The following is a 15,016-nucleotide window of genomic DNA, read 5'->3' as shown; positions in this document are numbered from 1 at the left end:
ACCCATCCCCAGAAAGTCTGGTGGTACAGGCAGCATCCTCTACCGATGTCAAAACGGCTTATCCTACCATCCCACAGGACAGGGACGATAAAAAATATGATGCTATGGCAAAGAAAGTCTTTTCAGCATGTAGCATGGCGTTAAAATCTGTTAATGCTACTTGCACCATGGCTAGGTTCAGCCATACACTTTGGGAGTGTGCTTCTACAGCGGCTGACTGCATCCCGGAGGGAGAAGAAAGGGATGCGTTCCTGAATATTATACAGGACGGTAAAGACGCTATGTGCGAATCCCTCCAGACGGGCATTGATTCGGCTGACAGTATCAGCAGAGCAATGGCGGCAAGTACATCAACCAGGAGATTCGCTTGGTTGAGAGTCTGGTTTTGCCCCAGATGTGCAAGCCAGGCTCTTGAACATGCCATTCGATGGCTCTTCTTTGTTCGGGAAAAAGGCGGATGACAGTTTAGAGAAACTGCAAACTTCAAAAGCAGCAGCAAAATCCCTAGGAGCTGCAATCAGTCAGACTCCCTTTCGTCCCACAGGAACCTCTGCGAGGGGCAAGTCCTTTCGCTTCTACTCCGCATTCGGAAGAGGTAGAGGACGACCGGCTCAAAGGGGACAAAGAAGAACTACCCGAGGTGGACGGGGTAGATATTCAAAAGCCGCAGCAACAGCAGGTGCCTCTTTACCATCGGCATCTGCATCAGCCGCCCCAAAACCACTCTGAGGACTTCCCTCACAGGACACCTGTAGGAGGCAGGTTGACTCAACATCTGGCGGTATGGCAGGCTATCACGTCAGATGCTTGGGCATTGGAAACAGTTGCCCAAGGTTACTGCCTGCCTTTCCTACGTATACCTCAGTCATCCACCGGGGATCAGCTCTCAGAAATCTCCAGATCCGCTCCTCTTGCAGGAAATTTTGGACCTGCTAGAGAAAGGTGCCATAGAACCGGTACCTGTAGCGGAGAGGAACAAGGGCTGGTACTCCCCTTACTTTCTCATTCCAAAGAAAGACAGAGGACTGAGACCCATCTTGGACTTGCGAGAATTGAACAAATTCCTCAGAAAAGACAAATTCAAGATGGTCACTCTTTCTCAGATCCTCCAGGCCCTTCAGTTCCAGGACTGGTTGGTATCTCTGGACCTTCAGGACGCTTATTTCCATGTGCCTATCCATCTCAAACACAGGAAATACCTGAGGTTCGCAATTGGCAACTCTCACTATCAATTTCGAGTGCTGCCATTTGGGCTGACCTCCGCCCCGAGGGCCTTCACCAAGTTAATGTCGGTAGTGGCTGCAAGTCTAAGGAGGGAAGGGATTCACGTCTACCCCTACCTGGATGATTGGTTGATCAGGGCTGTTTCTTCGGAACAAGCTCATATCCAGCTAAATCACGTGTGCCACTTCCTTCACAGACTGGACTTCTCCCTCAATTTAAAGAAGTCACAAATTATACCATCGCAGAGACTCCAGTTCATAGGAGCGATCCTGGACACTCCCCTGGGAAAAGCCTCGCCACCAGAGGTGAGGGCTCAAGATATTCTACAGATGGTTACCAAGTTCCAACATGCCCAACGTCTCCCAGCCTTCGACTTTTTGAGGTTGCTAGGCCTCATGGCATCCTGCATTTTCCTAGTGCCAGAGGCTCGCCTGAGAATGAGATCTCTCCAGTGGGCACTGAGGACTCAGTGGTCACAATTCTCAGGGAGAATGACAGATCTTCTTCAGGTTCCCGGCAGGGTGGCTCGAGACCTTCAGTGGTGGGCCTGTCAGGAGAACATTCTGAAAGGAGAACAGTTTTGGCAACCCTGGCCGGAGATAACAGTAGTCACGGATGCCTCACTCACAGGGTGGGGAGCCCACGCCAACGACTTGACCATCAGCGGTCGTTGGTCTCCATCGGAGTCCAGACTACATATCAACCTGTTAGAGCTGAGAGCCATCAGACTTGCGCTGAAGGCGTTCCTGCCAGCTGTACAAGGGAAGAACGTCCTGATAATGAAGGACAACACGGTGGCCATGCATTACCTCAACAAAAGAGGAGGCGTAGGATCACTACCCCTGTGCAGAGAGGCGATGCAGCTTTGGTTTTGGGCAATCCGAGAAGGAATCTCTCTATCGGCAGTTCACCTAGCCGGAGAGAAGAACTTGACAGCGGACGCTCTGAGCAGGCAGTACACAGTCTCCCACGAGTGGGAGCTAGCTCAGGAAGTCCTTCAAGAGATCTTCGCCCTTTGGGGAACCCCTCAGGTAGATCTGTTCGCCACCAGCCTAAACAGGAAATGCGACCTGTTCTGCTCAAGGGAATTTCCCCCGAGAGGAGCTCTGGGAGACGCGTTCATAGTGGACTGGGAGTTTCCGCTTCTGTACGCGTTCCCACCGGTCCCTGTCATTCCTCAAATGATCAGGAGGTTGAGAAGATTTCGGCGAACCATGATCCTAATTGCCCCGGATTGGGCCAGGATAACGTGGTTACCGGACCTTCTAGACTTGTCCATCTGCCCTCCAATTCGACTTCCACTCAGAGAGAACCTACTCTCACAGAAGGGAGGACAGGTTCTCCATCCAGACATCAAAACCCTCAACCTTCACGCTTGGCTTCTGAAAGGCTGAGATACAAGGATTGGGACCTCCCTGATGATGATATGGAGGTGTTGCTTTCGGCAAGGAGGCCAGCAACAAAGTCTTTATACCGCTGCCGTTGGAACAGATTTTGCAGCTGGTGTAGAGAACAGAATATCGACCCTTTTTCATGTGGTACACCAATGGTTTTGTCCTTCCTACTATATTTGGCAAATTCAGGCCTTCAAGTTGGCACCATTAAGGGCTATCTCGCAGCGCTATCCATCTTTAAGCGTACTGCGGAAGAACCATCCTATTTCAAATTACTCTTGGTAATACAGTTTCTAAAGGGGTTAACCAATGTTTATCCCCCAAGACCATTCCAAGTTCCCCTATGGGATTTAAACTTGGTACTAACTTTCCTGATGGGCACACCTTTCGAACCTCTCCATTCTTGTTCGTTAAGATTCCTTACCCTTAAAACTGTTTTATTAATAGCACTTACATCTGCTAGAAGGGTGAGCGAATTACAAGCTCTTTCTTGTAAACCCCCTCACACAATATTTCACAAAGACAAAGTTGTCCTGCAAGTGAAGCCTAATTTCCTCCCAAAGGTGGTTTCTGAATTCCATATCACTCAGAAGATTACCCTACCATCTTTCTATCCTCCTCCTCACCCGGGGAAAGAGGAAGAGAGGTTACACAGGCTAGACCCTAGGAGGGCTTTAAGTTTTTACATCAGTAGACTAGCCAGGATAAGACAGGCAGACCAGCTGTTTGTAGGTTACGCAGGTCACAAGCTGGGGTTACCAATAACTAAGCAGACCATTTCCAGATGGATCATTCTAGCCATTCTGGAATGTTATAAACTGGCAGGGAAAGAGCCCCCTCAAAACCTTAGGGCTCATTCGACCAGAGGTATTGCAGCTTCATCGGCCCTCAAAAGAGGCGTGCCGGTTAAAGACATCTGTGCGGCCGCTACATGGTCGTCTGTCCATACCTTTACACGTTTTTACAATTTGGATTCCCCCTCCAGTCAAGGGACTAGGTTTGGAAGGGCTGTACTGCATTCTATTCATCAATAGAAGACAGCGTGAAGTCAGCACTCCCTCCTCCGATAATAGAATACTGCTATGGGAGCCTATCTAAGAGGAGGAATACGTCGGAGGACACAATCCCTTCGAAGAACAAGCTACTTCTTACCTTGTAACGTTCTTTCGACAGGATGTTCCTCCGACGTTTTCCTCATCAACCCTCCCATCTATCCCCGCAGTTCTACTTCCCTTGTTGTTGCAGCTTACGCTCCTTCAGGGTGATTAGTTTAGTCCAGAAAGTGTCATTGTGGGCTACAAAACGGAACTGAGCAACGGACGCTGCGCGCGGCCTTTATAGGCAGGATGACGTCGATACGGCGGCTGTCGAGGGACATCGACTCTGAGGACGTCGACGCGCAGCGCCCTCTAGAGAGAAAAAACTTTCCGAGGCCAGCAGAGCTGGAAGGATGTATCTAAGATGAGGAATACATCGGAGGAACATCCCGTCGAAAGAACGTTACAAGGTAAGAAGTAACTTGTTCTTCTGATGTTTGTTAATCTGCTTAGAATCACATGCTGTGCATAGTCCGACATCCAGTGGTCACTGCGGAGTATTGCATTTTGTTTTCATAGTCGAAAAGGGGACGTCGACAAGGCGTGTCTGTAACACTATCCCGATAGTGACGTGCATTGTACCCACAATTCCTCACGCGTCGAGGTCCCTCAGATTGTTTTTTCACCGCCCAGATATTGGTCGCCTTAACGCGGAGCTCCTCATGAGAAATTGCAAAAACATTTACTCGACCCTTTGGTCGTTATCTATTATTAAATACATTACATTAGATCCCTCCGCTGTCGAAGCTGTTTCACCGCCGAGTAAGAACTTCGGTGGTGATTTAGACGGAGGAGATCCTTCGGCGCTGCCGAACACGTGGCCTGGCCTCGCCGGCCTAAGACAGAAGCAAGAGTGGGGTCGTGGGACATTTCTTCTGTTTCTAAGAATGCCTTTCTCCTTTCCCCCCCTTTCCTTCGGGGTTGTTATCACTCGTATGTATATCCTCAGCTATGGAGAGGACTCGGTTTAGATTTTGCCCACGCTGTAAGGGCAAATTTACATGGCAGGACGAGCACAAGCGGTTTAACTGTTGCTTACCCCTTGACCAAAAGGAGGAAGGCGGTGCGGCCTGTAAACTACTTCGCCCAAAAACTTTAAAGGACCGCAGGGTCAAGAGGTGGGCAGCGCACGCTATGTCTAGAGCTAATTCCTCACCCGCCGCCGAGTGTGACGAGGATAGTGATAACCCGACCTCCGTTTCGGAAGTCGTAGACCTCTCTATGGAGTGTACCCGCTCCTCGACGTCTGTCCCCGGCCCGACAAGTTTGGCTCACACCCTACTTATGGGGATGAACACCCCGGCGACACTGACGAACACAGAAGGCATAAACACACAACCCACGGCACTTCGTCAAAGACGAAGAAAGCCATAGTGCCAACGGAGACGCCGGACCCACCGGCTTCCTCCACCGACCGTAAAGGTCGCAAGCCCTCCCCGCCACGGCTAGCGACTGGGCTACATACAGACAAGGGCGCTACCACCAAAACACCAGGCGACGCGCCTCGTAAGAGTGCTATCGTCGCCGAAAGAGACTCGGCAGCGCCCAGCACGACGCCAGACGAACCCTCGACGGAGAAACTAATCGTCGAGAGCTTGGCGCGTATAGTTTCCATGGACGGCCAGAAACGGACAGTGAATGAAACGCTGAAAACAGCTCACAAGACCAGGGAAATGCAGAGAATGCCGGAAGGGAGGCGGGGACAGCCCCCACCGTAAAAAAGAAGGCCCTAGCCTACTAGAAGGGTTCTCAGAAGGCGAAGGGACTTTATCCTTAACGTTATGGGACAGATCAAGACGGCTACAGGCAGAACAGCCTCCTTTTTCACCTCCAGACCGTTCTGGGTTACCACATTGGACTCTTGAGAGGTTCCAATTGTGTATGGAGAAACTGGATAGATTTATGTCCACTCCGGAACATAAAACTCCCAAGAAGCCAAGAGAGGTACTTCATGAGGACCCCAGGGATAAATATCCTACACTATTTAACCCCCTTCAAGAGGAATCTCATGCTTATGACCTCATTGAAGAAGACCCTCACTTCCAAGAGGACGAGGAATTCTTGGATAGTGAAGACCAGCAGAAACTCGAAGAAGGTTTTGAGGGAAACCTTGACATAGGTGGGAGGGGGGGGGCTTCGAGGAAGACACAGATGAAGGTGGCTCACAGCCTTGGCAGTCACCTACAGAGTCTACAGACCCTGAGATCCTAAACCTTCCCTCTCCTCAGACCACACCGGTCAGGAATCTGTCACCAATAGATGACAAACCCACTTTCAACGCGCTACTACGGAAGGCGGCAGCGCACTTTGAAATTGAAACTGGTGAAATTACTCCCGATACTCATTTTGTAGAAAGAATCATTAAAGAAAAACCTCCCACTAGTCAAACCATTCCCCTCCTCGCCTCAGTTAAGAGACAAATCACTCCATCGCCGTCTACACCTGCACTGGTCAGAGGGGTCAATCCCAGAATTGAAAAACTGTTTTCCTCCTCTCCTTCAGACCCATTATACATTAGGGGTCACTCAATTCCTGACTCCTTGGTGGTAACTACCACAAGGAAAAGAGCAGGGGTTCCGCTGTCAACCAGCGAAGCACCCCCAGACAAAGAAGGAAAGAAACTCCTACGCTCTGGGTAAAAGATTTACAGCCTCTGCAGCTTTTTCAACCAGAATTGCCAATAATAATACCCTACTGGCAAGTTATGCTGATGCCCAATGGGGAAAATTAGGGCAGGACCTCGAGGAAGTCCCTGAGCCCTTAAGAACTCGCTTATTAACCACAGTAACAGAAGGAACTCTGGTTAACCAGAGCATCATAAACACTATTGATGCTGCAGAAACGGCTGGCCGTTCTTTAGTCCAAGGAATACTTCTGAAGCGTCATGTCTGGCTCCGCAATTCCGGTTTTAAGCCAGAAACACAGGCGTCACTCATTAATAAACCAATAGAGGATTCTAACCTCTTTGGGAAAGCAGTGGATGATGCACTGGAGACTGCAAAGAAGGATTTCGACACCCTAAAGACTTTAGACCAAATCCCAAGGCCTCCCAATAAGCGAGGATTCGGGTGTCAATGATGGCACTCTGTTAAGAGTGGCACAGGACACCCAAGAAGGGTTTGGGTGGTTGTGCCAAAGTAAGGTGGACAGATAAGTACACACACAGCTGAAAGAAAAGAGAACGAAGAGTAGGCAAGTGTAGCAAAGAAATAAGGTACAGAATGGATTCCCTCTTGGGGTGTATGCAGATATAGGAAAAGAGTATTCCACGGACCTTAGGAAAACTCTAGCCCTCTGCACAGTTTGCTATAACAGAGGCCCACGCTGTTTGCTCATGGCTTGGAACAACAGCTATGGGTGTCTAACGCAGAAACGAGACAAGGGAAGGGGCAGAGGTTGCCTGACGGAAACCAACAGACAAGCTCTGTACAAGAGGTCTACAAACAGTACAAGAGAAGACACTAACAGACAAATCCAGGGAAAAGGAAGTCGAATAGCAAACTAGCAGAAGGAAATGAAGGGAAAGCCGTATAACAGGATTGGATAGGGTTAAAGAACTGAGGGTTGAAAACAAGGAAGAAAGCAAGGGAGCAGCAGTCAGGAAACGGGGGAACTGCAATAACTGAAAGTAAATAATGTAGGTAAACTGTTGTGGATAGTAGAGGACGGTAAGGTACAAGGTTGAAAGCTCAGAGAAGCAGGGAAGCAATGAGCAAACCCAAAAGGAGCAGGGCTGTAAGGAAGGAAGCCCAGAGGGGAAGGGCTTAGGGCAGCGGAGTGAAGCAGGCTGCACGGCAAGGAGCCCAGAAGGGCCGGGCAGCAAGGAGTGAGCCCAGGAGAGTAGGGCCGCTGACTGTAGAAGGCTGCAGGAGGACTGTAGAAGGCTTCTAGACTGGAAGCCCAGCGGACGAAGACTGTAGGTTGAAGGCAGCTGAGCGTGATCGGCTGCCAGGCAGGAGCCTGGAAGGCAAAGGCGGAAGGTAGCAGCGGAGCGTGATCGGCTGCAAGACAGGAGCCTGGAAGGCAAGGGCGGAAGGTAGCAGCGGAGCGTGATCGGCTGCAAGGCTGGAGCCTGGAAGGCAAGGACGGAAGGTAGCAGCGGAGCGTGATCGGCTGCAAGGCTGGAGCCTGGAAGGCAAGGACGGAAGGTAGCAGCGGAACGTGATCGGCTGCAAGGCTGGAGCCTGGAAGGCAAGGACGGAAGGTGGCAGCGGAGCGTGATCGGCTGCAAGGCTGGATCCTGGAAGGCAAGGACGGAAGGTAGCAGAGCGTGATCGGCTGCTGTGCAGAGAGCCCGGCAAGGCACTAGATCAAAAGCAGGAGTAATGAGGAACCGCATACAAAGATCTGTAGCTCAAAGCAGAAAGGTGCTGGAAGGACTCAATGCAAGAAACTGAGCCCCTGCAGGCAGCAGCTTATATACCGCCCTGCCCAGCACAGAGGCAGGCTAATTGGTTGCACCTGGATCAGCACACCTGCATACAATCTGCCTCCTCCCTCTCTGTTCCTGAGCTGGTGGGAGCAGATCTGATCCCTAGGGCTTCTGTGGATTGTAGTTCCGATGATGACAAATAGGAATAGCCAGGAATATATGGTTATATCCAAGTGCATTGTAGTAAGTGAAGTTTGTTGGAAAAAATAGAAAAGCACCAAAGTCTCGCAAATGGGAAATAAGGTCCATATTGATCGCCAATGTATGCGCCCGTGGCGCAGGCATGACATCGGCAACAAACGCTTTTTTCGAGGACAACGCCAACAACAGCAGTACACTGCAGGCAACTGGTCCTCTACTCTGGGAACCAGTAGCCAATACACACAAAGAGGACAATGCCGTGGCAAGGGTAGAGGTCGGGGCCCCACTCCCAGAGGAAACCCGGCTACCAACGCCAAATGACCCAAAGGTTCGGGTCCCCTCACATGCATTGCCGGTCGGGGCCGGTTAACATCTTTCCTACCAGCATGGGAGGGAGTAACATCAGACCGCTGGGTATTGTCAACCATAGCCCGCGGGTACTGCATAGAATTCAGTCGGTCCCCCAAGTACAGACCCCGAAGAGGGTGACGCTTATCACAGGAGCACCTCGCCATCCTTCTTCATGAAGTGGAACTGCTGCTACTAAAATGAGCAATAGAGGTTGTGCCTCTATCACAGGTAACGGAAGGTATTTATTCAGTGTACTTCCTTGTACCCAAAAAGGACTTAACCATGCGCCCTGTACTAGATCTGCGCCCAGCAAACCAATTTGTCAAACCTCAGAAATTTCACATGGTGACCCTAGCCTCGTCTTCCCCTCCAATGACAGGGTCCACAATATGCTGTTTCAGATCCCTCGATATGTGGCCGGTCGAGAGGTGACGGTACGCAAAGCAATGCGTTTGCTAGGAATGATGGCGTCATGTATATATTTGGTACCTCACGCACGTCTCCGCATGCGCCCAATGCAAGAGTGGCTCAACAGCCAGTGGTGTCAGGCCAGCGGACAATGGGACGATCTAGTGGTGTGCTTGCAGGCCTTGGTTCTCTCGCTACGGTGGTGGTCGAAGGAAAACCTTGTAATAGGGAAACCATTCGCCACCACTCAGTGGAGGCCACTCTAACCACAGACGCATCCCTCACAGGATGGGGGGGGCTCACCTATTCCATCAGACAGCACACAGAGTTTGGGCTCCAAGTGTAGCGTCCAAACACATAAACTTGCTGGAACTGCTAGCAGTCTTCAAAGCACTGAAGGCTTTCCAGGCACACGTGCAAGGGAAGACGGTGATGGTCCTCACAGACAGCACCACAGCCATGTACTACCTGAACAAGCAAGGGGGCACTCGCTCTCCAGGACTGTCCAAGCTGTCCCAGAACATCTGTAAGTGGGCTCTCAAACACAACATGTTCCTGTTATCACAACATGTACCAGGGGAACTCAATCTGCTAGCAGACGAACTCAGTAGAGACTTCCCTCTGCCCGCAGAGTACGAATGGCGGTTACAAGAAGACATCGTCTTCGACGTTTTCACACAATGAGGATTCCCAGAAATAGATTTGTTCCCAACTCTGGAGAACTCCCAATGCCAAGATTACGCCTCCAGGTACCCCCAGAACCAGTCCAAAGGGAACGGTCTCTGGATAACATGGTCAGGGAAATTTGTTTACGCTTTTCCCCCCTCCCCCCCGACTCCCCTTCTCAACAAGATGGTGCACAAGATGCACCAGGAACCAGTCACCATGATACTAGTGGCCCCTATGTGGGCCTGGCAGCCATGGTTCGCTCACTTGATGGAGATGTCTCTATCTCCTCCAGTGGAACTTCCCTGCCCGTACAACATGCTGTCACAGGACAATGGCAGAACGCTACACCCATGCCCACAGACCCTGAATTTAGCAGCCTGGCTCCTGAGGTCATAGAATTTGGACATTTACAACTCCCTCAAAGATGCATGGACATTCTTAGGGAGGCTAGGAAACCTAACACTTGTTACTGCTATTCTAGCAAATGGAAGAGATTCGTCATCTGGTGTAGAAATAAGAGCATCAACCCCGTTGACTGCTCTCCCACACATATTGTTCTTTACCTGACTCACTTATTAGACTCAGGATTGGTCTTTAATTCTATTAAAGTTCATCTAGCTGCACTTTCCGCATACACCACTTCTCAACTCAGTGTCATGGTGGAAAGTCCCAGTTATTAAAGCCTTCATGGAGGGAGTAAAGAGGATACACCCTCCTATAGCCAACCCAGCTCCCGGATGGGACCTAAACGTGGTACTTACCAGGCTTATGGGCCCACCCTTTGAACCCATGCACAAAGCATCCCTTAAGGGCCTCACTCTTAAGACTGCTTTCTTAATAGCTATCACCTCCATTAGGAGAGTGAGTGAACTACAGGCGCTCTCTATACTAGACCCCTTTGTAACAGTTCACAAGATAAGGTGGTTCTTCGCACACATCCTAGATTTGCACCAAAATTTATTTCAAAGCTCCATGTCAACCAGTCTATAGAACTACCAACGTTCTTTCAAAACCCTTCAAATTTAGAAGAAAGGAGCCTAAATACACTAGATGTGTGCAGAGCCGTCATGTTTTATATGGAAAGAACTAGACCTCTGAGAAAGACTAACCAGTTCTTTGTCTCAGTGGCAGCAGGAAGAGAAGGAGATGCAGTTTCAAAATCCTCTATATCTAGATGGATTGTCCAATGCATCACTTTCTGTTTCTCTCTTTCTAAGAGAGAACTACCCTTCAAGCCGAGAGCACATACTACTTGTGGCACTGGGGCTTCCATAGCATTCATTGCAAATGTCCCTCTCGAGTCCATTTGAAAAGCGGCAACCTGGAGTTCTGTACACACCTTTACAAAACACTACGGTCTAGATGTCTACTCTAGATCTGAGTCCCAGGTGGGACGAGCAGTATTAAGACATCTTTTCTCCAATGTTCCTTCTCACAACCCACTTCCAACTCCGGGTACTGCTCGCTAGTCTATGCACAGCATGTGATTCTAAGCAGATTAGCAAACATCAGAAGACAATGCATTACTTACCCTTAAAGCGTTTCTGATGGTTGTATCTGCTTAGATTCACATGTGCCCACCCTTCCTCCCCGCTCGAAGGGAAGGAACATAGACATCCTGTATCTATCTCTCTTTTCTGTACTCACTCGCGTCTAATAGGCTCCCTCAGGGCAGAAAAAATACAAACAGAGGGACCTCAACGCGTGAGGGATTGTGGGTACAATGCACGTCACTATAGGGATAGTGTTACAGACACTCCTTGTCGACGTCCCCTTTTCGACTACGAAAACAAAATGCAATACTCCGCAGTGACCACTGGATGTCGGACTATGCACAGCATGTGAATCTAAGCAGATACAGCCATCAGAAATGCTTTTACAGTAAGTAATGCATTGTCATCTGGCTGGCAAGGAGGTCACTTAGGGTCTCGGGGCTGACTCCACCAGGGGGTTGGCTGCCGCTTCAGCTCTGCAACATGGAGTGCCTGTTCTGGGTATTTGCCAAGTAGCTAAATGGGCTTCTTTACTTCTTAAATTCTATGTCTGGTTAGTGCACGTGTTTTGGCAGAGCTGTTCTTCATGGTTTTCTGGTTTAGACGGGGTCCTTGCTATCCTTCCTACTCCAGGACTCCTCCTTTGGGAGTCTATCAAAGATGAGGAATCCGTGGTAGGAGAGAGACCATTAAAATAACAAATTACTTGCCTCTTGTTAATGGTCTTTCTGATGAAGTTTCCTCCCACAGATTCCTCATCGCCCTTTGTACCTACCCCTGGATAGCTAGTGCACTTTGCTTCTGCGGTCTCTCAGCGACCGAACGCTATGGAAATAGGATGGAACGAACATCACTGGGTGCAGCGCCTCAATACATACTGGCCAGATGTCCTTTCTGGTGCAGGGACTAGTGAGCGGAGCCTCGCTGTGCCCCCTGGCAGCGGAAACGTTTCTAAAGAGTAACTGCGCTGGGAGATGGATATCAAAGATGAGAAATCTGTGGATGGAACGTCCATCAGAAAGAACATTACAGAGAAGTAAGTAATTTAGTCCTCTCTGCACACTTTTGCAAAGCATTACTGCTTGGATTCTTAGTCAGGATGGAATACTGGTTTTGGCTATGCAGTACTTCATAGTTTTCAGTTTTAGGTGGTATCCTTACTCTACTCCCTCCTCCAGATCAACATACTTCTATGGAAGTCTATTAAGCATGAGGAATCAATGGGAGAAAGGAATCCATTAGAAGAACAAGTTACTTACCTCTTGGTATTGTTCTTCAGATGCATGGTCCTTCCACAGATTCCTATGTGCCCCACTTGGCGAATAGCTTCTACACCTTGATTCTGCAGTCCCTCAGCAACAGAATGCTAGGCAAAAAGGGTGGAACTAAAGTCACAGGGAGTGGGGCCTCAATACATATTGGCCCTGACTTCATGTCTGCCATGTGTTGCGTAAAGCCTTTGGGGAAAAGCTGCACTGCGACCCCTGGTGGCGGAACAGTTTCCAAAGAGCAGCTGTGCTGAGAGATGGATATAAAACATGCAGAATCTGTGGGAGGCACACAAATTCTGATAAGTCGTATAAATAAAATCATTAAAATGTCTAGCTATGTACAGATACAAATTTAAATAAACTTTTTCTATATTGTAAATGTTTTTTGTTTGCTTAGTCGGCGTGGTACAGGGTTAATGGAAGATGATGAGGAGCCAATTGTTGAAGACGTGATGATGTCTTCAGAGGGCCGAATTGAAGACCTTAATGAAGGAATGGATTTCGATACCATGGACATAGACTTAGTAAGAAATTACTCTGTTATTCGTGTTTGCTTATCTTTTTCAATTTGTTTAAAAGCACCTTTCTCTATTTGCTATATCCATTCATATCTTAAATGATAACTGTGGCGTATGCAAATGTAATGGTATTTTGAATTGTTCATTATAGGTAACATTTAATTCAATTCTTAATGGCTGATGTTTAAAAAATCACCTAAATCCTTTGAGAGATTTTGAGGACCAATATATAGTGATGGCAGATTAGACATTTACTTTTGGGAAGGGGTGAAGGTGCTAGAGGGCCACACTCCAACATTTGATAGTTGTTAGCAACGATTTTCTTTTTGCTGCTTTCCTTCCTTAAATTTCTATGGGACACCCTTACTTTTTGATTTGTTTGGGCTACCGGCCTGACTTTTTGGAGGTAAGTAAATAAAGCCTTCCAATTTACTTTCTTGTCTTTTTGCCCATTCTTATGGGGAAACTGATTAGTCCAGAAGACCATCATTACTGAGAGAATGTGTCTTTCGGAAATTCTTGCATTGTTACAATTGCACACATCACCCTAAAGTCAAGTGCATTTTGTAGACTTTGCCTTCAATTGCTTTTTGGTTACTTTTACAATGTTCCTTGGATGAGCTGGTGGCAGCAGATATTTTTCTACAGTGTTTTATTCTTTTTATTGGTGCACTTTTGCATTTACCGGAAAGGACTACCAAAGGCGGCTAGCATCCTAAGATGGTCTTGCCACAAGGTTTTTGCTTATCCTTCAGCCATGTTGTTCTCTGGCCTTCTTTCTGCCTTTCAGGTCTGGAAATGCCATATATGCATTTCCCTTTTCTGGCAAAAGCTGCTGCTTTTGCGAGCTAAGTGGCGGTTTGTTTGTGAGCCTGGATGTTCGGCTGAGACTGTCCGGTTCCAGTTCACATACAGGTGTCTGAATGTCAATTGCTGGGCAGATGTGGTGGCCAATGGCTGTCCATTACTGGATAGTCACTGCCCGTTTGAATGGTGCATACCCTTATCCTTGGTGGACCTGGGCAAGCTTCTAGTCCAGATCTTGGAAAAAAGGATGACTCCTACAGCCATTCTTCATATTACCATTGGAGCCAAGTCCTCTATGAAGACTAGCAGCCCCATGACAACCTGAGAACGACACCTTCATCTGACCAGCACCAACTCCAATAAAGTCCCAGCAAAGCCCTGGATCGGTGGGAAAAACCACTCTTGGAAATTGCTTTCGGCTCTGTTCCTTCTGAGCCTTCGGAAGTGTCCCTGGACCAACCAGTGGACTGACTGACCAGTTCTCTCCTTGGCTACCTTGCTGCAGCAGCCGCCGTTCCGAGTGCATCATTGAAGCTTGAAGCATCTTCAACTTGTACAACAATACCCCTGCTCCTGTATTTTCAGCCTTCTAGCATCAACGGAAGCTGTGCATGACCTGCTCCATTGTTAGTCCCTAGAAGTTGACCCGTCGCTGCCTGACCCTGGGGATTCCTGGTGCAATCCGGTTCTTCACATCCTAGAGATTTCCTAAGATTGTCTCCACCACTGAATTCTTCATCTATTCTTTGTTTGGGTGTTCAACTGGAAGTTGTCTGGAAAGGAACCGATCGAAACGAAATCCCACAGCTGAAAGTGACCACTCCACCCGCAACGCTTGTGCCTTCCTCAACGGGTGCCAAGCGCAGAAGAATGTCCCGAACAGAATCTGGAACCTCAGCAGTGGTGTCCAAAGAGGTTTTGAGTCAAGGGTGTAAGTTAACGCACCTGTTTCTCTCCCCCCTGTTCTCCATAGGGTAACATAGGCATAAAGTCCTGTCTCTTAATCACTCTTTGCTGGCTTTGGTCGGTGGAGGCCTGGTCAAGGATCACTTTCTGGACCTGTTATAGTGTCTGGGATTGAGTGAACTTGCTTACCTGAAATTTAGCCAACTTTTTGACATTTTTCCCCCCCTTTTTAATCATCCTCACTGGCATAGTCACTCTTAATAAACCAACCTGTAAAGTGAAACTTTGGAACTGGCGACTTTTGG

General features: G+C 48.7%; 1 protein-coding gene across 6 annotated transcripts in view; it reads left to right on the top strand.

The window, feature by feature from the left end:
* STAG2 (STAG2 cohesin complex component) overlaps window positions 1-15,016 on the top strand; it is a 2,060,662-nt gene that overhangs the window by 1,980,478 nt on the left and 65,168 nt on the right. For all 6 annotated transcript variants that reach the window (XM_069612659.1, XM_069612661.1, XM_069612663.1 and 3 more), the window contains exon 34: window positions 12,878-13,004. In XM_069612659.1, the coding sequence (XP_069468760.1) occupies window positions 12,878-13,004 (127 nt within the window). The remainder of the gene's footprint in view (window positions 1-12,877; window positions 13,005-15,016) is intronic.

This window comes from Ambystoma mexicanum, chromosome 5p (assembly GCF_040938575.1).
Source record: "Ambystoma mexicanum isolate Mex_15411 chromosome 5p, UKY_AmexF1_1, whole genome shotgun sequence".
Lineage (NCBI taxonomy): Eukaryota > Metazoa > Chordata > Amphibia > Caudata > Ambystomatidae > Ambystoma > Ambystoma mexicanum.
The sequence above is the reverse complement of the archived record's forward strand: the minus strand, read 5'-3'. Positions and strand labels throughout refer to the sequence as shown.